We start from the raw sequence: 27,383 nt of genomic DNA, 5'->3' as shown, positions 1-27,383 counted from the left end.
TAAGAGCACAAGAAAAAAATATAGGAAGAGTTTAAAGTAATGTTTGAGTGAGGAATCCCTTTTTAACTATGACACAAAACCCAGAAGATACAAAAGAAAAGGTTAATAAATTTGGCCACATAAAAATAAAAATTCACAGCAAAAAACAATAAAAGCAATATCAAGAAACAAACATAAAATTGGAAAAAATAGTTGCAACTCATCACAGACAAAGGGCTAATTTCTTTACTTTATATCAAGAGTTCCTACAAATCAATAATGACAACCAACAGGCAAATAAGCAAATGATATGATAGATAATTCTTACGGAAAGTACAAATGCCTCTTAAACATATAAAAATGCTCATCCTTAATCAGTGAAATACAAAATTAAAACTCTACTGAGACCATTTTTTACCTATTAGATTGACAGAGAAAAATAAAATGGATAGCAGACTGAGTTGACTAAGGGCTAGGATAATGGACAGTCTCATATGTTGCTAGTGGGAGGGCAAATTGAGCCCATGATTATGGAGAGTAAATTAGTAATATACATAAGAATTATAAATACATATATGCCATTGACCTAGCAATTCCTCTTCTAGGAATTTATCCTACAGATGCAAACATTTAGACTACAGATATGTGCAAAATGATATAAGTGCAAAGTTTCTCAACACAGAATTGCTTGAAATAGCAAAAGATAGGAAACAACTTACATGTTATCAATAGGACACTGGTTAAATAAATTTGGATACATCCATATAATGGACTACCACACAGCCATAAAAAGAATGAGGAAGTTCTTTATGTTCTGATATGGAATGGTTTTCAAGATATTAAGTGAAAAAAGCATGGTGCAAAATGTTGTATATACAATGCTATCATTTATGTAAAAAGAAGAGTGTGTGTCTGTGTGGGATAAGATTTTGTATTTGCATATGCATGAAATATCTCTGGAAGGATATATTTAACAGTGGTAGCTTCTAGGGATAGGAAACTAGTTCTTAGGGGACAGGGGAAATAGACTTCACTATACACTCTTTTTTTTTTTTTTAGGTATTGGGGGTCAGAGATTGAACCCAGGACCTTGTATGTGGGAAGCTGATGCTCAACCAGAGTCACATCAGCTTCCCTGAGTTGGTTTTCTCATTTGTTTTGCTTATTGTTTGTTTTTTTACTTTATTTTATTTTCAGGAGGCACCAGGAATCAAATCTGAGACCTCCCATGTGGAAGGCAGGAGCTCAACTGCTCAAGCCACATCCACTCCCCACTGTATACTCCTGTATCTTTTTAATCCTATCTATGTGAACATGTTTCCTATTCAAAAATAAATAGGGATGAGGATTGTGGGAAGATGACAGGGTGGGAAGATGACAGGGTAGGAAGCTCCAAGAATGAGTTCCTCCACCAAAACAACTATTGAACTAGCAGGAGCTGTCTAACAACTATTTTGAAACTCTGGAGTCTAGAGCAACATGGATACAGCAGCCAGGGAAGAGCAGTAAATATCTGTGAATTTTCACCCTTGGTGCAGCAGCAACAATCCCCCATTTCCCATCTTAACGGCAGGCAGCAACGTGGACTGCAGCGCAGGCTCCTGGGACAGCTTGCTGGTGCCAGTGTGGGATATAAAGACCAGTCCTCAAATATCCAGAGTTGTGTAGACTGATCATTGATCCTGCTTCAGATGGCTGGAGGGCTGGCTTGGAGGGCAGCCATTATCCCAATAGCAGCAGAGGAGTCTTAAAGAGGCAGAACCTCTTCTCTCTCTTTCTCTCTCTCTTTCCATTTTCGGGAGCAAAAATAGTTTGGAAAAGCCACATACTGATGACTCAAGCCCACCCAAACAACAACAACAACATCACCTAGCAATTCCAGAGGACTGGGAGACTAGATTTCCAGAGTTATAACAACATAATACGCAAAATGTCCAGTTTTCAATAAAAAATTACAAAACACACCAATAAACAGGAAAGTACGGTCATCAACAGGAAAAAATAATTAGCTAGAAACTACCCCTTAGGAAGTTCATACATTGGAACTATTAGTCAAAGACTTTAAAGATTTATTTTATTTATGACTTCTCATGTGATAGGTGCATACCCAATTGCTTGAACCACATCTGCTTCCCTAATCAAAGATTTTAAACCAACTGTCTTAAGTATGTTTGAAGAGCTAAAGAAATCCATACACAAATAAGTAAGAAAAAAAAACAAAAAACTAGGAACACATTGTCTGAACAAAATACATAGATAGAAATTATAAAAAGGAACCGAACAGAAATTTTGGAGCCGCAAAGTATGGTAATTGAAAAACTCACCAGACAGATTCAATAATAGATTTGAACAGGAAGAAAAACTCAGTGAACTTGAAGACAATTGACATTATCTAATGTGAGGAGGAGAAAGAAAAAAATAAACAGAGCTCAAAGGATGTGTGGACACCAATATATGCCTCATTGGAGTCCCAAAATAAAAAGATAGGAAGAAAGAGTGGAAAAAGCATTTGAAGAAATAATGGTAAAAAAATTCTCAAATATGATGAAAAGACATGAATATACACATTCAGGAAGCTCAATGAACTCCTAGCAGAGCAGACTCTAAGATATCTTTACCAAGACACATTATAGGGAAGTTGTCAAAATGGATTTTGAAAGTGGTAAGAGAGTAGAAACTTGTCACATTCAAGGGATTCCCCAATAAGATTAACAGTGGATTTCTCATCAGAAACCAAGGAAGCCAGAAGACAGTGAGATAGAATATTTAAAGTCCTTAAAGGGGAAAAAAACCTGTCAACTAAGAATTCCTATCTGACAAATTATCTTTCAAAAATGAAGGAGAAATTAAGACCTTTACAGATAAACAAAAAAGCTCATTACCAGAAGACCTATGCTTTAAGAAATGCTAATGCGGGTTCTTCAAGCTGAAATAAAAAGACACTAGACAGTAACCTGAAGCCATAAGAGATACAAAGAGCAATGGTAAAAGTAACTACATAGGTAACTATAAAATCCTGTATTATTGTACCTTTGGTTTGTGACCGCATCCCCCACCCCCATATGAATTAACAGGCAAATATGTAAAATAATATTTTAAAACTATTAATGGGAAAACAATGTAGAAAGATGTAATCTGAGCCAATAATAATATAAAGGGGGAGAGATGAAGATATGTAGGAGTAGAGAGTTTATATAGTACTGAAACTAGGTTGGTACTAGTCAAACTAGGTTTTATTAATTTAAAGTGTTAATTGTAATCACAAAGAAAACTACTAAGAAAATAATTAAAAAGTACAGAGAAAAGGAAACAAGAATGGAATCGAAATGGTACACTACAAAAAGCAACTAAATACAAAAAAAATGGCAGCAATGGAGTAACTGAGGAACCAAAAACTTATATGATATACAAAAAATAAATAGCAGGAGCAGATGTGGCTCAAGCAGTTGGGTGCCTGCCTCCCACATGGGATGTCCCAGGTTCAGTTCCTGGTGCAACCTAAAGAAAACAAAAACAAACAACAAGAAAACAAACAAAAACAAAACAAAGCTCAGGGAAGTGGATGTGGTTCAGTGGTTGAGCACCAGCTTCTGACTTAGGAGGTCCCAAGTTCGATTCCCAATCCCTGAAAAAACAAAACAAAACTAAATGGCAGAAGTAATTCCTTCCTTCTCAGTTTTTACATTAAATGTCAATGTATTAATTCTCCTATTACTTCTGGGAAGATAGCAGACTAGAAAGACATGGGACTCTCTTCTCTGCCAGAAAAATAGCAAATGATAGGCTAAAAGAGCCTGGAAAAAGATCTTCTAGAGTTTGGGGCACCACCCAGAAGAAAGCAGGACAAAGGAGGGGAATTGAGAAATGGCAAAACTCAAACACACTCCAGCCAGGCATTGAACTGAGAGGGCTGCCAAAGAGTACCATCTACTGGCAGACCCAGGAAATGCACATGGGAAAATTAAAAATAACTGAGAGGCTTTTTTCCACCTTTAGAGCCTCCCTCCCCAAAGCCCTAGGAAGCAGGTCTGCAACCCATTACTGGGTCCGGAGCCCCGTTTTGAGCATCTAACAGGGACAATCCTAACAATTCAGGTCAAACCAAGAATCAAAGAGCAACAGTAACTCACAGCCTTCAGTCACTAAATTCCTATAAAAGAGAAAGAAATTGAGCATCTGAGTAAACTACATCCTAATCAGATGCCTAGACATCAGCAAAAAATTACGAACCATACTAAGAAAATGGAAGTCGTGGCCCAAGAAAAGGAATATACCAAAGCTCCAGAAGAGATGCAGGATTTGAGAGCACTAATTCATGAGATGCACACAAATTTCAAAAATAAAATCAATGAGTTCAAACACAATACAGCTAAGGAGATAAACAACAAGAAGACATTGAGTGAGCACAAAGAAATATTTGAAATCCTTAAGAGAAAAGTAACAGAGCTCATGGGAATTAAAGATACAATAGGTGAGACTGAAAACACATTAGAGACATAAAACAGCAAATAGAAATGATAGAAGAAAAAATAAGTGATGTTGAAGACAGAACAGCTGAAATTGAAGGTTGAAGACAAAACAGCAGAAATTGAAGACAGACAAGAACAGGGAGAGAAAATAATGGAAAAAATTGAGCAGGGGCTCAGGGAGTTGAATGACAACATGAAACACAACAATGCACCTAACCAGGGTACCCCAAAATACATGGGACAAACTCTGGCAAACTTGAAGTTCAAGAAGGGGAAGAGAATGGTAAACGTGCAGAAAGAGAATTTGAGGAAATAATAGCTGAAAATTACCCAACTCTCACAAAAGAAATGAACTTACATGTCCAAGAAGTGCACTGCTCCCCAATCAGAATAAATCTGAATAGACCTACTCCAAGACACATACTATTGAGAATGTCAAAAGCCAAAGATAAAGAGAAAATTCTGCTAGCAGCAAGAGAGAAGCAGACCATCACATACAAGGGATGCCCAGTAAGGCTTAGTGTGGATTTCTCATCAGAAACCATGGAGGCAAGAAGACAGCAGTATGATACAATTAGGATACTGAAAAAGAAAAACTGCCAGCCAAGAATTCTTTACCTAGCAAAATTGTCTTTCATATATAAAAAGGAGTATAAAATATTCACAACAGAAACTATGAGTTTGTAAAAAAGAATCCACCTTTGCAGGAAATATTAAAGGAAACCTTAGAGTCTGAAAGAAAAAGACAGGACAGAGAGGCTTGGAGGAGAGTATAGAAAAAGAATAGCAGAAAGGATAACCAAAAGACTAAAAAGACAGACAAAAATATATGACATAAGAAAACCAAAGAAGAAAATGGTAGAAGTAAATAATGCATTTACAGTAATATCATTGAATGTGAATGGAGTAAACTCCCCAATCAAAAGATATAGGCTGACAAAATGGATATATAACCATGAGCCATCCATATGTTGCTTACAAGAGACTCACCTTAGGTCCAGGGATACAAAATGGCTGAAAGTGAAAGGTTAGAAAAATACACTCCATGCAAATAGTAACCAAAAAAGAGCAGGAGTAGCTATACAAATATTGGACAAACAGACTTTAAATGCAAAAAAGTTATGAGGGGAAGCGGACTTGGCCCAGTGGATAGGGCGTCCATCTACCACATGGGAGGTCCGTGGTTTAAACCCTGGGCCTCCTTGACCCGTGTGGAGCTGGCCCACATGCAGCGCTGATGTGCACAAGGAGTGCTGTGCCACGCAGGGGTGCCCCCCACGTAAGGGAGCCCCATGCGCAAGGAGCGCGCCCTGTAAGGAGAGCTGCCCAGTGCGAAAGAAAGTGCAGCCTGCCCAGGAATGGTGCTGCACACATGGAGAGCTGACGCAGCAAGATGACGTAACAAAAAGAAACACAGATTCCCGTTCTGCTGACAACAACAGAAGGGGACAAAAAGGAGAACACGCAGCAAATGGACACAGAGAACAGACAACTGCGGTGGGGGGGAAGGAGAGAGAAATAAATAAAATAAATCTTTTTAAAAAAAGTTATGAGATACAGAAGTCCATTATATGTTAATAAAAGGGACAATCCACCAGGAAGATATAGCAGTAATAAACATCTATGCACCTAACCAGGGTACCCCAAAATACATGGGACAAACTCTGGCAAACCTGAAGGGAGAAACAGAAATCTCTACAATCACTGTTGGAGACTTCGATACATTATTCACATCATTAGATAGAACAACTAGACAGAAGATAAACAAGGACACAGAGAACTTGAACAATATGATAAATGAGTTAGACTTAACAGATATATATAGAACATTGCATCCAAACTCAACAGGTTTACCATTCTTCTCAAGTGCCCATGGATTTTTCTTCAGGATAGACCTCGTGTGAGGTCACAATGCAGCCCTCAGTAAATATAAAAAGATTGAAATTATACAAAGCACCTTCTCAGATCATAATGGAATGAAATTGGAAATTAATAATAGAAAGAAAAAAGGTAAATTTGTAAATGTGTGGAGGCTAAAAAATACACTCATAAATAATCAGTGGGTCAAAAAAGAAATTATAAGTGAAATCAGAAAATATATTGAGACAAATAAAACTGAGAAAACTTATCAAAACTTATATAGGGGGAGGTGAACTTGGCCCAGTGGTTGGGCGTCTGTCTACCACATGGGAGGTCCGCGGTTCAGACCTCGGGCCTCCTTGACCGGTGTGGGGCTGGCCCATGCGTGGTGCTGGTGCGCGCAGGGAGTGCCGGGCCACGAAGTGGTGTCCCCCGCGTGGGGGCGCCCCACGCGCAGGGAGTGTGCCCCGTAGGAGCAGCCCAGCGCGAAAGAGAGTGCAGCCTGCCCAGGAATGGCGCCGCCCACATTTCCCTTGCCGCTGACGACAACAGAAGCGGACAAAAGAAGCCAGATGCAGCAGGTGAGTGGACACTGAGAACAGACAACGGGGGGGTGGGGTTAAATAAATAAATAAATCTTTAAAAAAACACACACACACAAAACTTATAGGATACAGTGAAGGCAGTCTTGAAAGGGGAATTTTTAGTCCTAAAGCCTACATTAAAAAAGAAGAGAGAGCTAAACTCAAAGATTTAACTGAACAACTAGAGAAAGCAGAAAAGGAACAGCAAACCAATCCCAAAGCAAGCAGAAAGAAATAATAAAGATTAGAGGAGAAATAAAGGAAATTGAGAAAAAAAAGAGAAAATTAACAAAACCAAAAGCAGGTTCTTTGAGAAGATAAATAAAATTGGCAAACCCCTATCTAGACTAACAAAGAAAAAAGGGAGAAGATGCAAATAAATACAATTAGAAATGAAAGAGGGTAAGGTACAACTGACCCCACAAACATAAAAAGGATCATAGTAGGATATTATAAGAAACTGTATAATAACAAACTAGACAACCTAGATGAAATGGACAAATTCCTAGAAATGCACAAACAACCTACACTGATACTACAAGAAATATAAAAACTTAACAAGTCATACTGAAAGAGATTGAATCCATCATCAAAAATCTCTGACCAAAAAAAATTCCAGGATCAGATGGCTTCATTGGTGAATTCTACCAAACATTTTGAAAAGAATTAACACCAATCCTGTTTAAGCTCTTTCAAAAAATTGAAGAGGAGGGAAAATTACACAACACATTTTATGAAGTCAACGTCACCCTAATACCAAAGCCAGATAAAGACACTACAAGGAAAGAAAATTATAGACCAATCTAATGAACATAGATACAAAAATTCTCAAAAAAAAACCTTGTAAATTGAATCTAACAGCAAATCAAAAGACTTATACATCACAACCAAGTGGGATTTAATCCTGGTATTCAAGGCTGGTTCAACATAAGAAAATCAATCAATGTAATACAACACATTAAGAAATTGAAGGAGGGAAACGGACTTTGGCCCAGTGGTTAGGGCGTCCGTCTACCATATGGGAGGTCCGTGGTTCAAACCCCGGGCCTCCTTGACCCGTGTGGAACTGGCCATGTGCAGTGCTGATGCACGCAAGGAGTGCAGTGCCACGCAAGGGTGTCCCCCGCGTGGGGGAGCCCCACGCGCAAGGAGTGCGCCCGTGAGGAAAAGCCGCCCAGCGTGAAATGAAAGAGCAGCCTGCCGAGGAATGGCGCCGCCCACACTTCCCGTGCCGAGGAATGGCGCCGCCCACACTTCCCGTGCCGCTGACGACAACAGAAGCGGACAAAGAAACAAGACGCAGCAAATAGACACCAAGAACAGACAACCAGGGGAGGGGGGGAAATTAAATAAATAAATAAATCTTAAAAAAAAAAAAAAAAAAGAAATTGAAGGAAAAAAACACATGGTCATCTCAATTGACACAGAAAAGGCATTTGATAAAAATCAAACATTTTCATGATAAAAACATGGATAAAACTAGGAATAGAAGGGAACTTTCTCAACATGATAAAGGACATTTATGAAAAACCCACAGCAAATATTACACTCGAAAAACTGAAAGCTTTCCTGATTAAGACCAACAACAAAATGAGGATACCTGCTGTCACTGCTGTTATTCAATAGTGTACTGGAAGTACTGGCTAGAGTATCAGGTAAAAGAAAGAAATAAAGGACATCCATATTGCAAAGGAAGAAGTAAAATTATCCCTATTTGCAGGTGACATGATCCAATATTTAGAAAATTCCAAAGAATCCATAAGAAATTTAATAGAATTAATAAATGAATTCAGCAAAGTTGCAGGTTATAAGGCAAATAAGCAGAAGTCAGCTGGGTTTCTACACACCAGTAATAAACAATCTGAAAAGGAAATTACGAAAATAATTCCATTTACAACAGCATCTAAAAAAATAGAATACTTTGCAATAAATTTAACTGAGAAGGTGAAAGACTTGCACATTGAAAACTACAAAAAATGCTGAAAGAAATTAAAGAAGACCTAAAGAAATGGGAAGACATCCCATGTTCATGGATTGGAAGACTTAATATTGTTAAAATGTCAATACTTCCTAAAGTGATCAACAAATTCAATGCAATCCCTATAAAATTCCAGCAGCCTTTTTTTCTCCTTTCTGCAGAAATGGAAAAGATGATCCTCAAATTCACTAGAATTGCAAAGGGCCCCAGTCAAAACAATCTTGAAAAAGAACAAAATTGGAGAACTCATACTTGATTTCAAAATTTACTACAAATTAATTTAATTACTGGAGCTTAATTACAAAGCTCAAATAATTAAAGCATTGCACTGGCATGATGATAGACATAAAGACCAATGGAACACAGTCGAGAATCCAGAGATAAATCCATACATCTATGGTCAGCTGATATTTGACAAGGGGGTCAAGTCCATTCAACAGGGAAAGAATAATCTGTTCAACAAAGGGTTGGGACAACTGGAAATCCACATGGAAAAGAAGAAGGTAGACCCCTACCTTTCACCATACACAAAAATTAATTTAAAATGGATCAATAACCTATAGAACTTATATTTTAAAACTCTTACAAGAAAACATAGGGAAATATGTTCAGGACCTGCTAGTAGGGAATGGATCTCTAGATTTTACTTCAAAAGCACAAGCTACAAAAGAAAAAAAAAAAAAAAACAACAGACAAAATAAACTTCACCAAAATTAAAAATGTTTGCTCATCAAAAGACACTATCAAGAAAGTGAGAAGACAACCTATGGAATGGGAGAAAATATTTGGAAACTATTTCATAAGAGTTTAATATCCAGAATATATAAAGAACTCCTATATCATCAGCTGGTGGTCAACTCAGACCAGTAGAATATCTCAGCCTACATGTGATATCAGGTGTTAAAAACTGCTTTTTGACCTTGAATAAAAGGGGGAAATAGAAAGGACAAATGAGTTTATATGGCTATGAGTCTCCAAAAAAGAGTCGGGATGTCATCAGAGGGGTGGCACTTATGCACACCTCAGCAGGGTCCCAGAGACAGCCGAAGTAGATACAACCCCAGGTACTGGTTCTCCTGAGAGCTACAGAGACCCACAGGTTCTATGGTCATGGCAGATGGCTCTGGAGTTCAGTGCCATGTCAGTTGGCGCTACTTTGGAGTTTGTGTTCCTAAGTGTGATGGAGTTGGACTCAGATGTGACCTTTCTACACATGCCTCTTCTGTCACTTTTACTGACCTGTGGTTGGCACTGGGGTTGGTGTATACTCAGGAGACCTGTATCTCTGGACTGTCCATGTGACAACCAGGCCCTGAGCCTTAGCAGACTTGCAACTCTTACCCTCTGGTTTATTGGACTTACCCTGGCCAGCTAACAGGGAGGTGAAGAAGGTCAACCACCACACCAGGGAGCCAAGAGTACCTACAACTGCAAGCAGGAAAATCACATCCATCACCCATGTGGAATCTAAGCCCCTTCTCAATACAGAGGGGGAACTGACATAACCATCCTAGGGTCCACAGGATGAAGGAATAGAGTATGCATTAGAGTGGACTTACTGATAGTCTACTATGGAACTATTGTGATTAGTAATGGAAGAAATTATAGCATTGATGTGGAAAAAGTGGCCACGGTAGCTGCTGAGGGTAGGGACAGGGAAGAAGAGATATGATGTGGGGGTATTTTAAGGACTTGGTGTTGTTCTGGGTGATATTGCAGGGACAGATGCTGGACATTGTATGTCCTGCCATGGCCCGCTGGGTGGACTGGGGGAGAGCATAAACTACAATGTAAACCATTATCTATGTGGTGCAGCAGTGCTCCAAAACGTATTCACCAAATGCAATGCCATGATGATCAAAAAGGTTGTTGATGTGGGAGGAGAGTGGTGAGGGGGGTGGGGGGTATATGGGGACCTCTTATATTTTTTGAATGTAACAGTTAAAAAATAGAGGAAAAAAAAAAAAAGAACTCCTACAACTCAATAACAAAAGACAATCCAATTAAAAAATATGTCAAGGATTTGAATAGACATTTTTCAGAAGAAGATATTCAAATGGCTAATGAGTATATTAAAACATGTTGGGGGAAGTGGATTTGGCTCAACAGAGCATCCGCCTTCCACATGGGAAGTACAGGGTTCAAACCCAGAGCCTCCTGATTCGTGTGATGAGCTGGCGAATGCACAGTGCTGATGCGCACAAGGAGTGCCGTGCCATGCAGGGGTGTCCCCTGTGTAGCAGAGCCCCACGCGCAAGGAATGCGCCCCATAAGGAGAGCTGCCCAGTGCAAAAAAAGTGCAGCCTGCCCGTGAGTGGTGCCACACACATGGAGAGCTGACGCAGCAAGATGATGCAACAAAAAGAGGCACAGATTCCCGGTGCCGCTGACAAGAATGTAAGTGGACACAGAAGAACCTACAGCAAATGGAAACAGAAAGCAGACAACTGGAGGGGGGAGGGTGGGGAAGGTGAAAGAAATAAATTTTTTAAAAAATCTTTAAAAATGTTCAACATCCTTAGTCACTAGAGTATTGCAAATTAAAACCACAATGAGATACCACTTCTACTAGAATAGCAATTATTAAAAAATCTGAAAATAACAAATGTTGGAGAAGATGCGGAGAAATGGGAACACTCACTCATTGCTGGTGGGAATGTAAAATGGTGCAGCCATTGTGGAAACAATCTGGTGGTTCTCCAGGAAGTTAAACATAGAAATACCAATTCTACTCCTAGGTATACCTTGAATAATTGAAAGCAGGGTCTCAGATAGATACTTATACATAAATGTTCACTGAAGCATTATTTATAATAGTCAAAAGGTAGATGTAATTAATTGTCCATCAACAGATGAATGGATAAACAAATTGTGGTATACCCATACAATGGAATATTATTTAGTGATAAAAAGAAATGAAGTGCTGGCACATATTATACCATGGAAGAACCTTAAGATATCATGTTGAGTGAAATAGGCCAGACACAAGAGGACAAATATTGAATGATTTCTCTCATATGAAATACTTAGAATAAACGTATTAATAGAGACAGAAAGCAGAATAGTGGTTAACAGGGATAGGAGGAGGGTAAAATGGGGAGTTATTTCTAAATGAGTATGAGTTTTGGTTTGGGATGATGAAAATAGTCTGGAAATAGTGATGAAAGTTACACAGTATTGTCAATGTACTTAATGTCAAAGAATTAAAATAATTAAAATATTTTTTGTTACATGCATTTTATCATAATTAAAAATAATTAAAAACATAGATATTTAATAATAATATAACCATAGTAAGTATTGCTTAGGATATGGAGAAATAAACATTCCTGTATTTTACTATAAGGGATGTTAGTTTTTTCCTGGAGAAAAATTCAGCATCAAGTCCCAAAGACTCTAAAAAATACATCCACCTTGACCCAGCAATTGCCCTTAAAGGAATTTATCCTAAGAAAATAATCAAATGTGCACAAATATTTACACAGAAAGATGTTTATTACAGCATTATGACACCAAACAATTTGCTAACATTAGGAGATGTTAAATCAAGTACAGTACTTTTCTGTAATGGAACACTAAGCCAGCTGTAAAAAATTTAATAACACGAGAAAATGGTCACAATAAATTGTTGAGGGGAAAAAAGCAGGTTACAAACAGTAAGTACAGCATTATCCCATTTTGTAAAAGAAAAACATATTTTTCAGAGGAAAAAGTTTGGCTGGATGGATACAAGCAAAAATGTTAACAGTGTCTCTATTACTGGTTATGGGATTTTTTTTACTCTTTATGTTTCTCTATATTTTCCAAAGCAAGCACATATTACTTACAATCAGACAAAACCAACAAATACTGTTTTTAAAAAGAATGAAAATAGCATCTTTATATAAAATTGCAAGTACCATAATCACCAAAATACTAGCTTCATGAAATAGGAAGGCTCATCTCCCTGCACAACTATAGCGAACCTTAATCTTTTGTCTGTCTTCAAGTTTCATTCTACCTGTTTGCTTGAATTTCCCCTATGATTATATTTATAATACAAATGTATAAAGCTGAAGAGATTAGCTCTGAAAAAGAACTATTAAGCCATTTATCACTGAATCAGTACATCTAACAGATGTTTTTTTTTTAGGAGGTACCAGAGATTGAACCCAGGACCTTGTACATAGGAAGCAGGTGCTCAACCACCTAAGCTACATCTGCTTCTCTGATAGATTTCAATCTTTTAGCAATCACTAAAGCTTACATTATTTAGCTACATATTTTGTTATAACACTAAAAAGCAAGGTTTTTATCAGCTATAGAAGTTGCTGTTTTGGCCTGATAGTTTTGGGAAAACTAATTCCAAACTTTAAGCATAGGCTTGTGCAAGATTCAGAGTAGGGGTACACCCTTCAAATTTCTGCCTTCTTTTAATATACAGACAAGGTCACAGACTTGGTAGAAGGGGTTCACACTTTCTTGCTTTATGCCTATATAAATCTCTTAAAAGTTACAGAAGGAAGCCTCTCGAGATTTTGCTCCAGTTTCTATTATAGGAGCAGGGAAATAAGAATAAAAGACTGTTAAAAGCCATGTTTCCTCTTCAAAACCTAGCTAGGTGATGGTTAAGCTGTAATTATACAATATGTATTTGTTGACTGCCACTAATATTGGTATGCACATTGACAACGTTCAAAATGGAGTTCAACTGGCCTGTGGCCAATGAGCTCATTTTCCTTTTTGACAATCTAAGTCATATTGGTTTATTGGTTGCAAGGTAACCCAAAACTACCCAAGATCTATTTGTTCACTAGATCAAGACTATTAAACTAATAGCCTTCATCAGTCATTCATACAAAATGGCATACAACTCAATGAGAGCTGACAGGCATTTACAAGGCATGGCAAAGGGGTTCCACAAGCCTACTGCTGGAAGGTATTTGAAGGAAGATAGGAATAATAGTTTCTTCACGGAATTCAGGATATATAATCCAAAGTAGTATATAACCAGTAGCAGAATTCTGCCAGGTTTTTTTTTTAAAATGTAATTTTTAAAGAAGCTGTAGATTACAAAAATAATACATAAGATTTCTTTCTTCTCCCTCCCTCCCTCCTTCCCTCCCTTTTTCTTTTCTTTTCTTTTTTTTCTTGGAGGTACTGGGGATTGAACCCAGGGAACAGGTGATCAAGCCACTGAGCTATATCTGCACCCCCAAATTTTCTTTTTCAAATCCAAACCACAATTTATAGACAAGGCTAACTAACACTAGCTACAAAATTCAGCAATATGGCTTGCCTTCTGAAGAAATAGACATTGTTCAATTGTTGAGACAGCTCCTCCTGCTGGGCTGGAAGTGTCTTACCTTAGAGTACAGCATTGCTGCTCCCATATAATCCTTTCCCTGAAATTTTTTGTTTCCTTCTTCTCTGTAGAAAAGGGGAGCATGAGGGTCCTTTCTGACTAAGTAACCGCTAGAAAGTTGTTTCAAAAACATCTCATCCTCAGGTCTGCATGAAGAAAGAAAGAAACAAAAGAAAGGATGAAATCAAGTACAAATTTGCTTTTTTAAGGAAAGCTTCCAACCATTTGAAAGAGGATCATGTGCCTGTAACATTGGCAAACAATAGGCAGGGGTTGTATGTATTATTTACTGAGGCTGAAGAAATAAAGTCTTGTGTTCTCAGAGACATAGGGACTGGAATTTCTATTTAGAGGACAAAGTGCTAATCTTTTACTCTTAAACTCGTAATTACTGGTCAATGAACCATCCCTTTGATCATATATTCATAACGGAGCTTGGGTATGGAGAATGCCATAGTACTCAAGTCTTTCCATCAATGATTATTCTCCACTAAAATTGTGTTGAAAATACTTGGGTGGAGTGGATGTGGTCCAAACAGTTGAGTGCCTGCTTCCCACATGGGAGGTCCTGGGTTCAGTTCCCAGGGCCTCCTAAAAACAAGAAAAAACAAATAACAAGCAAAACAAACAAACAAAAAACCAACTCAGGGTTGCCGATGTGGTTTAGTGGTTGAGGTGAGCACTGGCTTCCCACATACGAGGTCCCAGGTTCAATCCCCAGCCCTGGTACCTCAAAACAAAAACAAACAAAAACAGAAACAAAACTTGGATGAATGGCTGACAGAGAAAAGAATCACCATTCATTATCCTCAGATCTGAGAAAAAAGTCACATGAATACAGTGAATGTGAAGACTCCTGGAGGTATCCTGGAATTTAGGAGTATCTAAGACATAGCATTTAAGGAATAAGAAAAATCAATTGGTCAGATGACTTTAATTTATAAGAAGTTAGTAAAGTAGGAAATGACAGTGGTTCCTTATTTTCTATCAAATTGGGCTTGGACTCTTCTGGCAGCTTTCAAGACTTTTGTGACTCAGCTCTAGCCAATTTGTCTATCTCCCAATAACTCCCATCAGTCCCTCTTGCTTCTAGCAAGGAGATGTCCTTATAGCCGTCCAAGAACACTCCAAAATTATTCTTTCTTCTGTTCCTTTGTATTATCCTCTTCTATACGTCTATTTCTTTTTAATTTTTTTAAATTTAAAAAAAAATTTTAAAATGTATTTCTCTCTCTTCCCTCCCCCACCCCCCACCCCAGCTGTCTGTTCTGAGTCCATTTGCTGCATGTTCTTCTTTTTGTCTGCTTCTGTTGTTGTCAGCGGCACAGGAATCTGTGTTTCTTTTTGTTGCGTCATCTTGCTGCGTCAACTCTCCCTGTGTGCGGCGCCATTCTTGGGCAGACTGAACTTTCTTTTGCGCTGGGCGGCTCTCCTTAAAGGGCACACTCCTTGCACATGGGGCTCCCCTATGTGGGGGACACCCCTGCGTGGCAGGGCACTCCTCGCGCCCATCAGCGCTGCACGCGGGCCAGCTCCACACGGGTCAAGGAGGCCCGGGGTTTGAACCGCAGACCTCCCAGGAGCCCTAGTCACTGGGCCAAGTCCGCTTCCCCGTCTATTCCTTTAAATTCTACTTTCAAAGCCTTCCTCCTTTCAGTGTTCTTTTACTGCTCTTATGCATAATGAACTTTTTCTTTTCTGAAGTCTAGCAGGTATAGTCTGCACCACATAGATTAACATTCAATTGCCATCCAGTTATTAAGTTTTGTTAGTTCTAGCCCTCCAGTTAGCCTATAAGGTTCTTATAGGCAAAGACAGTTCAATTACAATGTTCTCGTACTCAATTTTAGTTTCAGCAGAGGTTCTTTCATACCTCACCCTGGGTCTAGCACCATACTGGAACACATTAGGCGCTAAGCATATTTACTGTCAGGAAAGAAAGAATATCAGTGGTATGGTTTGCTGTCAAATCTTGGGTTTGGAGACTCATGTGTGTATGGTCAGATATAGCTCTCTGTTTAGCCTACAACAGCATTTCTCAAAGTGTGATCTGTGGATATCTGGGGAGACCCTTCCAGGGGTTCAAAAGGTCAACAATGACCATGGGTAAATGATCCAATCAAAGATAGACCAATGGATTTTAACATAACAGAGTATGAAATTTCATTCATCTGGTTTCAAATTCTACATTCCAATCAACCTTTCAGAGTTTTGTCAGTTCTGGTGTAGCATCAAAAAATAATGGCTATTAAAATACTCTTCCCTTTGCCAAGTACTTATTTGTATTAGACCAGATTTTTTCCATATACTTTAACCAAAAAAAACTCCAACACTGCAAGAGATTGAATACAGGCCCAACTATACACATCAGTTATTTTCTGCTAAGCCAAACATTTAAGAGATTTGCAAAAATGTAAAATAATGCCATTCTTCTCACTTTACTTTTGTTTTGTAAAATAGTTACTAGGAAATACGTTATTATGTTTCTATATAATGGATTTTTTACTTATTTTTTTTTAAGATTTCTTTATTTCTCTCCCCTCACCCCCCCACCCCAGTTGTCTGTTCTCTGTGTCTATTTGCTGCGTGTTCTTTGTCCGCTTCTGTTATTGTCAGTGGCATGGGAATCTGTGTTTCTTTTTTTTGTTGCGTCATCTTGTGTCAGCTCTCTGTGTGTGCAGTGCCATTTTTGGGCAGGCTGCACTTTCTTTCGCTCTGGGCAGCTCTCCTTACGGGGCACACTCCTTGCGCGTGGGGCTCCCCTATGCGGGGACACCCCTGTGTGGCACGGCACTCCTTGCGTGCATCAGCACTGCGTGTGGGCCAGCTCCACAGGGAGTCAAGGAGGCCCGGGGTTTGAACCATGGACCTCCCATGTGGTAGACGGACGCCCTAACCACTGGGCCAAGTCCACTTCTTGGATTTTTTATTTTTAAATGAGATGATAAATACATATTTTTAAATTTCTGCATTTATTTCTAAGGTAAATGATAAATATCAGTAGATAAAACCCACATAAACAAAAGCTCTTAAAAACAAAATCTCGTGGATGCCTCAATAATTAAGAGTGAAAAGGTCTTATGACACCAAAAAGCATTTGAAAACAATTCCTAATGTTGACAGGTTATCCTCTGAGATAACCTTATATCTATTCTAAAGGAAATGACATTAAAATTATGCATTTAAAGTAAAAAATATTAAATGAAAAGAAGGAACACACAGTATACACCAAGGATGTAACCGTCATGATCTTTCATACTAAATAGCATAGTATTAAAATACATAAAGCAAAAATGCAAGGAAAAATTAATCAAAACATAGTAATATGGTGAAAAAGAGTTGGGACATTTCTCAAGAACTTAAACAGGGAAGTGGGTGTAGCTCAGTAGTTGAGCACATGTTTCGTATGTATGAGGTCCTGGGTTCAACCCCTAGTACCGCCTTAGAAAAAAAAAATTACAAAGAAATCAGACAGAATTACCATATGACCTGGTAATTCCACTCTTAGGTACATGCTCACAAGAATTGAAAACAAGGAATCAAATACATATTTGTACACTAATGTTCACAGCAGCATTATATATAATAGACAAAAAGTGGAAACACTCAAGTGTACACCAACAGATGAATGGATAAATAAAATGTGGTATAAACATACAATGAAATGATATTCAGCCATAAAAAGAATAAAGTTCTGATACATGCCACAAACATGGATGAACCTTGAAAACATTACGCTAGGTGAAATAAGCCAGAAACAAAAGGACAAACATTGTATGAATTCTTTTAAATGAAATATGTAGAATAAGCAAATTCACAGAGGCAGAAAGTAGATCAGAGGATACCAGGGGTTGGGGTTGGGCACTAATAGGGAGCTATTGCTTAATGAGTACAGAATTTCTTTTTGGGGTAATGAAAAAGTTTTGGTACTGGATGGTAGTGATGGTAGCATAACACCCTAAATATAATTAATCCCACATAACTGTATGCTTTAAAATGGTTAAAATGGCCTGTCCCAATTAAGATGGTGAAGTAAAAGTTTCAACACTCTACCCACTAGAGAAGTTTTGAGCAACCAGGAAGAACTGGCAGAAACATCCTTCTCAAAACACCAGAATACAGTTAAAGGATTTCAGTAACAGACTGAGAGCGGAATCAAGAAAAAGGCTACTTGAAAGAGGTAGGATCTCTTGGTGCCCTGGCTGGCCCCTGTCCCATCCCTCCCTGGCTGGGCATGGAGCCAGCCTATGCTCCCAGATGGTTCCCTGTGCTGGTTCCAGAGGGAGCAGAGTAATCTTTGTGCACATACCAGGAGCACATGTGTTTGGCTCAATCTATCTGATTATGGCCTGAAGGACTTGCTGTCCCAGAACTTTCCTTGAGTATAAAAAGTGGCTTACAGAGCGCTCCTAAAGAAGACTATGGGAAAACAGTCATGTGGCTGTCTGGGACAAGGGATAGCAGGTGGTAAGACATACAATACAGTGCCCAGAACTGTGAAGAAAGAAGGGACATTTGTGTCTATGAAAGCAGGAGGGATTCCTAGGGTCAAATGTACATACCAAAGATGAAGCATATAAAGAAGGGACAAGGTAGGACCATTGACATTATCCAATGGGAAGAGCAGAAAGAGGAAAGAATGAAGAAAAAGTGAACAGAGCCTGAGGAACTTATAGGATGCCATCAAGTCTACCAAAATACTTATTGTGGGAGTCCCAGAGGAGAAGAGAGAAAGGGGCAGAGAGAATATTCAAAGAAATAATAGCTAAAAACTTCCTAAATTTAACAAAAGACATGAATACACATCTAAGATGCCCAATGAATTCAAACAGGTTAAATCCAAGTAAAGTCACACTGTGCCATGCTATAATCAAATTCTCAAATGCCAAAGATAAAGAAAGAATTCTGAAAGCTGCAAGAAAGAAACAGTGTGTCACATACAAGAAAGCCTCAATAAGATTAAGTGTTAATTTCTCATTAGCAACCATTGGGGCAAGAAGGCACTGGGAAGATATATTTAAAATGCTGAAAGCAAAAAATTGCCATCCAAGAATTCCATACCTGGCAAAACTGTCTTTCAAAAATGAGGAAGGGATTAAGACATTCTGAGGTAAACAAAAGCTGAAGGGCTTCCTTACCACTTGACTAGCCTTCAAGAAATGTTTAAGGGAATTCTGCAAATTGAAAGTAAAGGACACTAGACAACTGACGGAAGCCACATGAAGAAATAAAGATCTCTGGTAAAGTCAATGAAATGGATAAATATAAATACCAGTACTATTATATTTTTTATTTTCAACTCCATTTTTTGCTTCCTACAAGGAAAATACATAAAACATAATGACTAATCAATGGTTTTGGATTCATACTTTATAAACATGTAATTTGTGACAAGAACTACATAAAGGAGGGCGGATGGAGAGGTATAGGAACAGTTTATGTATGCTATTGAATTTAAGTTGGTATCAAACCAAACAAGATCATTATAGATTTAGGATACTACAATTAAGTCTCATGGTAACCACAAAGAAAATATCAGAGAATATCCAACGAATAGAGACAGAAAGTAAGAGTACCAGTTACCATAGGTGGGTGCAAGGGGCAATGGAAATATGTAGGACAAAACTTGAATGCATATGGCAAGTTGTAGAAGATATTGTAGAAGGTAGCATTAAGTAAGGGAATGTGTTTTGTGAAGGCAGAATTTGTCGAGATGAAGCAACTAGTGTCTTTGTGGTTATGGACAGTTATAAGAAGTTTGTAGAAGGTATGTTTAAACTGAAATGTTTGAATGGCTAGTTCCAGTAAGTCATTATTAAACAGAAACTGAATTGATTTTAATAACAAAAAATAGCTTCATAATAGGAAAAACTGTCAGAGGCCACCTCAGTCTGCATATTAAAGTGGTGGTGAAGGAAGATAATCTTGATTCCATTGGGCATCTTATTGCTGAAGTAAAACACTTATTAATTAATGTCATCATGGTGAAGGTATAGAAGAAAAAAGCTCCATGATGCTGAAGGACGCTATGCAACAGGCCAATGTAACCGGAGCCAACCTTCCTAGCTTCTCTCTGTGGTCAACAGTGCTGCAGCATGCTGGCTGTGTGAAGGACATGCTAAGTGGAGCAGTGATTACCGGAATGCTGTGAGTAGAACTTAAACATACCTGGCATTATGGCCTGCTCCCATTTAGAGACAACTTGTATGGTGTTGCAAACCTGGAGATTAGATCTATTAACTGCAACTCAAAAAGAAACTTATGCATTCATTAGTGCATTGACTGGTATTAAGTACTGTACCTATATCTCCTATTCTAGATATATGCTTGATGATTATGGTGATATCTTTTCTAGATCATATGCATAGGGATACTGAGCATGTTAAAAAGTCCTGGTAAACTTCATTTTCTAGTAGTTAATGAACATGCTTAATCCAAGTCTCCCTCCTAGCCCTTATTCTAAAACCTGTCCCACACGTATCCTGGGGAGGACTGGCAAACCCACATGCCATCATGCCAGGGCTAAGCATTTTCCCACTAGGAAGGAAACAGTAAACAAGGTGGCTGGGATCCATTTCAGCTTAACCCCGTCAAGATAGTCTATGGGTAACCTTTCCTCACCTAGGACCGGAAACCAGTTTCTGATGAAAACCTGCAAAATAAAGCCCATCAGCTTAGAGAAGATGCAGCCTTTAGGAAGCTGACCTTTTCTATTTTTGGGGCCCAGTATCTTTTCAGTGAAACCCTATATCCTTTTTTTTTTTAAGATTTATTTATTTTATTTATTTATTTAAATCCCCCCCCTCCCCTGGTTGTCTGTTCTTGGTGTCTATTTGCTGCGTCTTGTTTCTTTGTCCGCTTCTGTTGTCGTCAGCGGCACGGGAAGTGTGGGCGGCGCCATTCCTGGGCAGGCTGTTCTTTCTTTTCACGCTGGGCAGCTTTCCTCACGGGTGCACTCCTTGCGCGTGGGGCTCCCTCACGCGGGGGACACCCTTGTGTGGCACGGCACTCCTTGCGTGCATCAGCACTGTGCATGGGCCAGCTCCACACGGGTCAAGGAGGCCCAGGGCTTGAACCGCGGACCTCCCATGTGGTAGACGGACGCCCTAACCACTGGGCCAAAGTCCGTTTCCCTAAACCCTATATCCTTAAAATTCTAATTAAGTTTATTTCTTCCATCTTGTTAGCCATACGGGGATTTCAGTCAGTTTCACCCAGGGTGCCAGAGTCATCTTCCTCCAACAATGATAGAATAGCAGAAGGGTTTTACACCTTGTCAGGTAAGGCCTGCTGCCCCTAACCTGCAGGAAGCAGTTACAAAAGAGTGACCATCATCCTTCAGAACTCCTTTAAGAAAGAAGGTGTAAGTTCTCAGGGGGAGACAGAGGCTTTATCTATCTATCTATTTATTTATTTATTTAAAAAGGGAACGGGAAGCGGACTTGGCCCAATGGACAGGGCATCCGCCTACCACATGAGAGGTCCACGGTGCAAACCCCGGGCCTCCTTGACCCATGTGAAGCGGGCCCATGTGCAGTGCTGATGCGTGCAAGGAGTACCGTGCCACACAGGGGTATACCCCGCGTAGGGGAGCCCCACATGCAAGGAGTGCACCCCATAAAGAGAGCCGCCCAGTGCAAAAGAAAGTGCAGCCTGCCCAGGAGTAGTGCTGCACACCCGGAGAGCTGACGCAGCAAGATGACACAACAAAAAAGAGACAAAGATTCCCGGTGCCGCTGACAAGAATACAAGCGGACACAGAAGAACACACAGCGAATGGACAGAGAGCAGACAGCTGGGGGGGGAGGGGCGGGGAGGAAGGGGAGAGAAATAAATAAATAAATAAATCTTAAAAAAAAAATGTGTCAAGTACCAAATTCAATGAGTCTCAAAGCAGTTGAGTACCAAGATATGACTAACTGTACTACAACCTGCACTCTCATTCTCAGCACTGCCAATTTCCCTACCTTTTCCATTTTTTCTTTTTTTCCCCAGTACTTATCATTTGTAACATATTATTTGCTTTACTTATTTATCACATTTTAATATATACACCTCTTTGCTAGAATTAAGGTTCACAAAGATAAGGATCTTTGTCTACTTTGATCACTTAAATATGCTAAGCATCTAGCAGATACAAAATAGGTGATCAATAAATATTCATGGAATGAATGAAGTTTTGATAAACTACTGTTTTGGTGTGTAGTAGGATGTACTATAAAATATTTTTCTTATGGAGGACTATAGTCTAGAGAATTTGAAAACTACTAGGGTTAGACAATATGATCTCTAAGGTTCTTTGTAAATTTGAGTACTTGTGAATTTTCATGTACAATTAGTAAATCTCCACTGTATCCTTTGGGAGATGGCACAGTTCAGACTGTAATGACTATAGCAAGGTACTGAATTATTGAAACATAACATTGACACCAAGAAAGCTAAAGAGCTATCACTCCTTGTTCTATGATTGAGTTAGAAAAAATGGTAAAAATAGCAAGAACTGCTGAATGTCCCTACAGCATAAAATTTTTAAATTAACCCATCAAAAAGAGATATTAGTTCAGAGCAAATGACAAATGAGAAATTTTTCCAGATCAAAATTTCCATGATTAAAACTTCCAGTCACTTACTGAAGAAGTGAAGAGGACTGAAGAAATATATCGCTCAAAGTCTCTGCTGTTGAAATTGTGACCTGAACAGAGAGTGGAAGCAAAGACCACTTCCTAAGTATGTATGATTTCCACTCATCCACAGGCAGATCCATGCTTACTTTCAATCTGTAAAATGAATAAGAAAATAAGGAATCAGATTTCTACAAATGCACAAATTCTAGATAAGTGTGAAGCAACATAACAAGCTCTTTTGGTCTTGGTTTATATGGATGTTTTATTGCCTTAAAACTAAAGTCTGAGGAAGGACCTATATTATCTCCCATCAATTCATTCAACATTCTTTCATTCAAAAATATGTATCAAAAGCCTGTGTTCTAGGCACCATGCTAGGTAATAGTTATGCAACCACGAATCAAATTAGATAGCTACCATCCCTGTCCTCTTGGAACATCATTTCCCTAGCTGCTCAAGTCAAGTGACCTGGGAGTCACCCCAACATTTTCTTTCACTCATCTTAGTAATTATTCAGTTAACAAAACATTTGTTATCCCTCACATAGTTGTTTTTCTCCTTCAGTCTCCTGGTCGTTCCTTCAGTTCAGGCCCCTGCCATTTCTCATTTGACATTCTTCCCAGAGTATCATAATTAGCCTCCTTGACCGCAGTCCTCCCACCCCCACCCCATCCTCTACACTGTGAGACAGGGCAGTCCTCTGCTTTAAAGTCATAAATAATCCTCCGAGCACATAGGGAAGCCCAGTACAAGCCCTTCATTATTTGACCTTTGGCTTCCTTTCTTATTCTCAAGCCCCACTCCTTCTTCCTCTGTACCCGACATGTGTACAGGCTATTTCAAATCTCCAAAGTTTTCCGAAGCCAGGATCACCCTACTCTCATTTGAGGTCCACCTGGCAAACTTCCTACACTTCCTTCAAGACCCAGTTCAAATGTCACCTCCTCTGGGAAGCCTTCCCCTGATCTTCCACCTGTGATTGCAACACGCTTTGCGTCTCTACTGTGTCCGGAAGCATGCCTACCTCGAGTTAGCGCTACTCACAGCGGAAACTCCCGCGAAAGACTGTGCACTTCTCTGAAGGCAAGAGCCGGGTCTTATTTCCCTTCAGAGGCCCCTACAATGCCAAGCTCTGGGCCTGGCACCGGCAGCGCTCAGTCGGGCCTGCTGGAGGAAACGAGACGCTGCTTTGACTGTATTTAGCAGCAGAGTGACTTAACTGTCCACTACCAGTCCGCCCACACGCCTAGGGCCGAGAGCCCGCTGGGAAAGCTCCGGGAACTGGGCCATCCGCGCGCCCTTACGTGCGTCGGCGCAGCCCTCGGCTCGCCCCTCCACTCGGGGCTCCGCCCCCAGGCTCCGCCCCCGCGCGACGAGGGCCCGAAGCGCCTCGGTCTAGTCACGTGGGCCGGCCGCCGGGTCCCGGCCAACGCGGTCGCAGCTCTGCCCTAGGCCCGCCCCTGCGCCGCGCGCACGGCGGGAGGCGGGAGGGCGCGCACGGCAGGTCGGGCCAATCGCCTCGGAGCGCGCGGGACCCCGGGAGCCGAGCGGACCTGCGGAGGAGCCCGGGCGCCGAGTGAACCCCGCGGAACCATGGTGGGCCAGCTGAGCGAGGGAGCCATTGCGGTGAGGAGACGCCGGGGCCGGCGGCGGGGCGGGAGGGCCGCGGGCCCTGGCGAGCGCCGAGTTTGGAGAGGGTGCGGAGTGGAGTAGGGGGAGGGGAGCTGGGGGCGAGGGGAGCAGATTGCGGGGAGCTGGAGTGCCTCAAGAACCGTTACCCTCTCCCCAGAGGACCCTCCCCATCGTCTTTTAAACGTGCTCACCTTTTTCTCACTTAAGAAAGCAAAACAAAATAAACTTTTGATTCCCCCCAATCTCCCACTGGCTATCTCAGGCCCCTCCCATTTCACAGCTGAACTCGGGAGAAGTTGTCCCTTTTCAGCTATTGCGTTTTCTCACCTCCCATTAACGCTTTAACCCACGCCCATCCGTCATCCCCCAGATCATTATAGAAAAGCTCTGGCTGAGGTTAACCAGTGGCGTCTAAGTTGCTAAATCCACCTTGACACTTAACAGTTTTCAACCTGCCTGACTTAGCAGCAGTTTGAGTCTGTAGGGCATTGCTTCCTTCTGGTAACTCTCTTCATCCTTTGGCTTCTGTGACTCAACTTGGGTGATCTTTCCCCCGTCCTTTTTGCAGGCGCCTCTTTGTAAATTTCTGTTGACTTCGCCTGCTCTAGGCCGTCTTTTCACAAAGCTCTTTATTATCTATCAGTTGCTTACGAATTTGTTACGAACTGCCTTTATTTTGAAAGACAAACCTGTGACCTGTCTGCCAACCTGAGGTCTCAAAGGCATCCCAGTCTAAAATTCAGCATGCCAAAAGCAAATCCATTTCTGTGACTGGGCCTCTTGATATTCCCTATTTCCACAAATGGCACCATTATCCCTTTAGATTAGAGCTAGAAATTGAGAAATCATTCTTGGTACCTCCTTCCTCATCCTGGGTGTCCAGTCCTTCACCAAGTCCTGCGTATTTTCCCTCCACATAGATCTCTTAAATCCATCTACTTTCCTCCATCTACGCTGTCACCTCTATTTCTAGTCTGAATTACTCACTTCCACTTAGCATATCCTCCTCCCTCCGCTCTCCTACTGACTCCTATCCCCTATTGCAAAAAATAAAAACCACTTCAGTGGCTTCCCAATAGTCTTGGGATAAAGACCAGATTTCTTATAGTGGATACAAGTTGAGTTGGTTGGGTACCTACTTGCCTCTGCAGCCCTATCATAGAGTGTTCCCATTTGTTCTCTCCAGTCACAAGGCCTTTTTCTTCTTTTTAAAAATGTTGCACACTCTTCTCTTCCACAGGGCCTTTGAACATGCTGCCTTGGTGTTTCTTCATGCCCCCTCTCACTAACTAAGTCCTCAAATATCAGCTCACTTGTTAACTTCCTTAGGGAAACCTTCTTTGACTTCCTTTACTAGGCTAAATTCCTTTTTTTTGAAACCCTGCTTCCTTTTCATTTACTAGCTGTGTGACTTTGGTCAAGATATTAAACTTCTTTCTGCCGCTAAGAGGGTAATGGTAATGATAACTAATACCTATTGCATAGGGTTAGTGGGAGGATTAAATGAGTTTTTACATTTGAAGTGCTTAGCCCAGGGTCTGATACATAGTAAATGCTTCATAAATTTACCTATAATTAACAGCCACAGATGTAATTTTGCTTTTATTTATTGCTTATTTGGTTAATATCAGTTACTGTCTGGATTGTAAACTCCATCAGGCTGGCAGTCACTTCCGTTTTTTGGTCAATATCTTTCCCCAGTACCTAGAGCAGTGCTGGCAAGTTTCAGCTTTGCTCCTTGCATGAATGAATGAAGCAGTGAAAACAAAGGGTGTTTGGGACAGAGATGGCTAGGCAAGAAAGGGGCCTTGGTCAATAAGAAAGGGAAAAATGGTTGGTGGAACTGAGTAAATATTTGAATAAATGAGGAATGCATGAGTGTTGAGACCTGGGAAGTGATTGCAAATTGTAGTCCTCATTCATATTACAGTTCCTATCTTGGCACCTTGAAGACAAATTTGGAATGCTTCACTTTTAAAAAGTTCTTTTTCTTTAAATAATTGAGTTTTCCTTTGTTCAAATCTTTAGAAACATATTTCCAGTGTTCGGTGAAGTATTTGTGTTTTATTCATTAATATAAAAGGACATTTGTGTGTGTGTTTCTTGGTAGTAGAGTATATGTGTAGAAGCTTTGTCAACTTTGATCATCAGCCAAAGTAGATAGTATCATTTTAGTTCAAAAGACCAGACCCAAAAGGGTAAGAAATAGCACAGAAATAGTAGAGGCTTTGGGGGCAAGAATTAGCATAAAATAAAAGATTACGCATAGAACTATTCTGGTTCTGCCCAATTGTATGTTAAATAATTGGATTGTAGAAAGAAAGGGGAAGGAAGCTAATATTTTTACCATTTCTAAGGTGCCAGATATTTTTGTATAATAATCAGTACCTATAGTAACTTTGTAAGGTAGATTTTTGTCATGATCTGTAACACATCTGTGTTACAGATGAAGAAATTAAAATGCAGAGAAGTTAAATAATTTGTCCATGGGGCAAGGATTCAAACACGTGTCCTTGACTATTATTCTCTATTGTCTTATATTTTTCTCAGCAATGTTAATTTGAAGAATTTAAGGCAATTTTATCTTAAGCATACATGTTATGATATGTGATCCAGGAGGGAGTAAATCTTACTTTCAGTGTTTAATTTAAAGGATTACACATTTTTAATATTTAAAAAAATGCATACACATTTCAGTTGGAACAGAAAGGCTTTTAATGAAATTACCAACCTCTTCCCCACCTAACCCGTTTTATTCCCCAGAAATAACCACTTAAAAATGTACCTTTATTGAGGTTTAATTTTTACATTTTAAGTGTATAATTTGATGCGTTTTGACAAACGTATACACCCCAGTAATCACCACCACAATAAAGATGCAGAACATTTCCATCAATCTGCAGTCCTCCTGCT

The 27,383-nt window shown here is 39.9% G+C and overlaps 2 protein-coding genes across 3 annotated transcripts in view; one reads left to right on the top strand and one right to left on the bottom strand.

The window, feature by feature from the left end:
- Positions 1 to 24,196, bottom strand: part of SMYD4 (SET and MYND domain containing 4) — a 54,050-nt gene extending 29,854 nt beyond the window's left edge. The window contains exons 1-3 of one of the 2 annotated variants that reach the window (XM_058283085.2): positions 23,863 to 24,196; positions 22,845 to 22,991; positions 14,216 to 14,360 (exon numbers count right to left, since the gene is read on the bottom strand). In XM_058283085.2, the coding sequence (XP_058139068.1) occupies positions 14,216 to 14,360; positions 22,845 to 22,978 (279 nt within the window). In that variant the 5' untranslated portion in view covers positions 22,979 to 22,991; positions 23,863 to 24,196. The remainder of the gene's footprint in view (positions 1 to 14,215; positions 14,361 to 22,844; positions 22,992 to 23,862) is intronic. The other variant, XM_058283086.2, reaches the window with a different exon arrangement.
- Positions 24,197 to 24,230: 34 nt separating this feature from the next.
- Positions 24,231 to 27,383, top strand: part of RPA1 (replication protein A1) — a 62,278-nt gene continuing 59,125 nt past the window's right edge. The window contains exon 1 of the mRNA XM_058283084.2: positions 24,231 to 24,464. Within this exon, the coding sequence (XP_058139067.1) occupies positions 24,432 to 24,464 (33 nt within the window). The 5' untranslated portion in view covers positions 24,231 to 24,431. The remainder of the gene's footprint in view (positions 24,465 to 27,383) is intronic.

This window comes from Dasypus novemcinctus, chromosome 21 (genome assembly GCF_030445035.2).
Source record: "Dasypus novemcinctus isolate mDasNov1 chromosome 21, mDasNov1.1.hap2, whole genome shotgun sequence".
Taxonomy (NCBI): Eukaryota; Metazoa; Chordata; class Mammalia; order Cingulata; family Dasypodidae; genus Dasypus; species Dasypus novemcinctus.
Note: the sequence above shows the minus strand (reverse complement) of the source record. Positions and strands in the feature narration are given on the sequence as shown.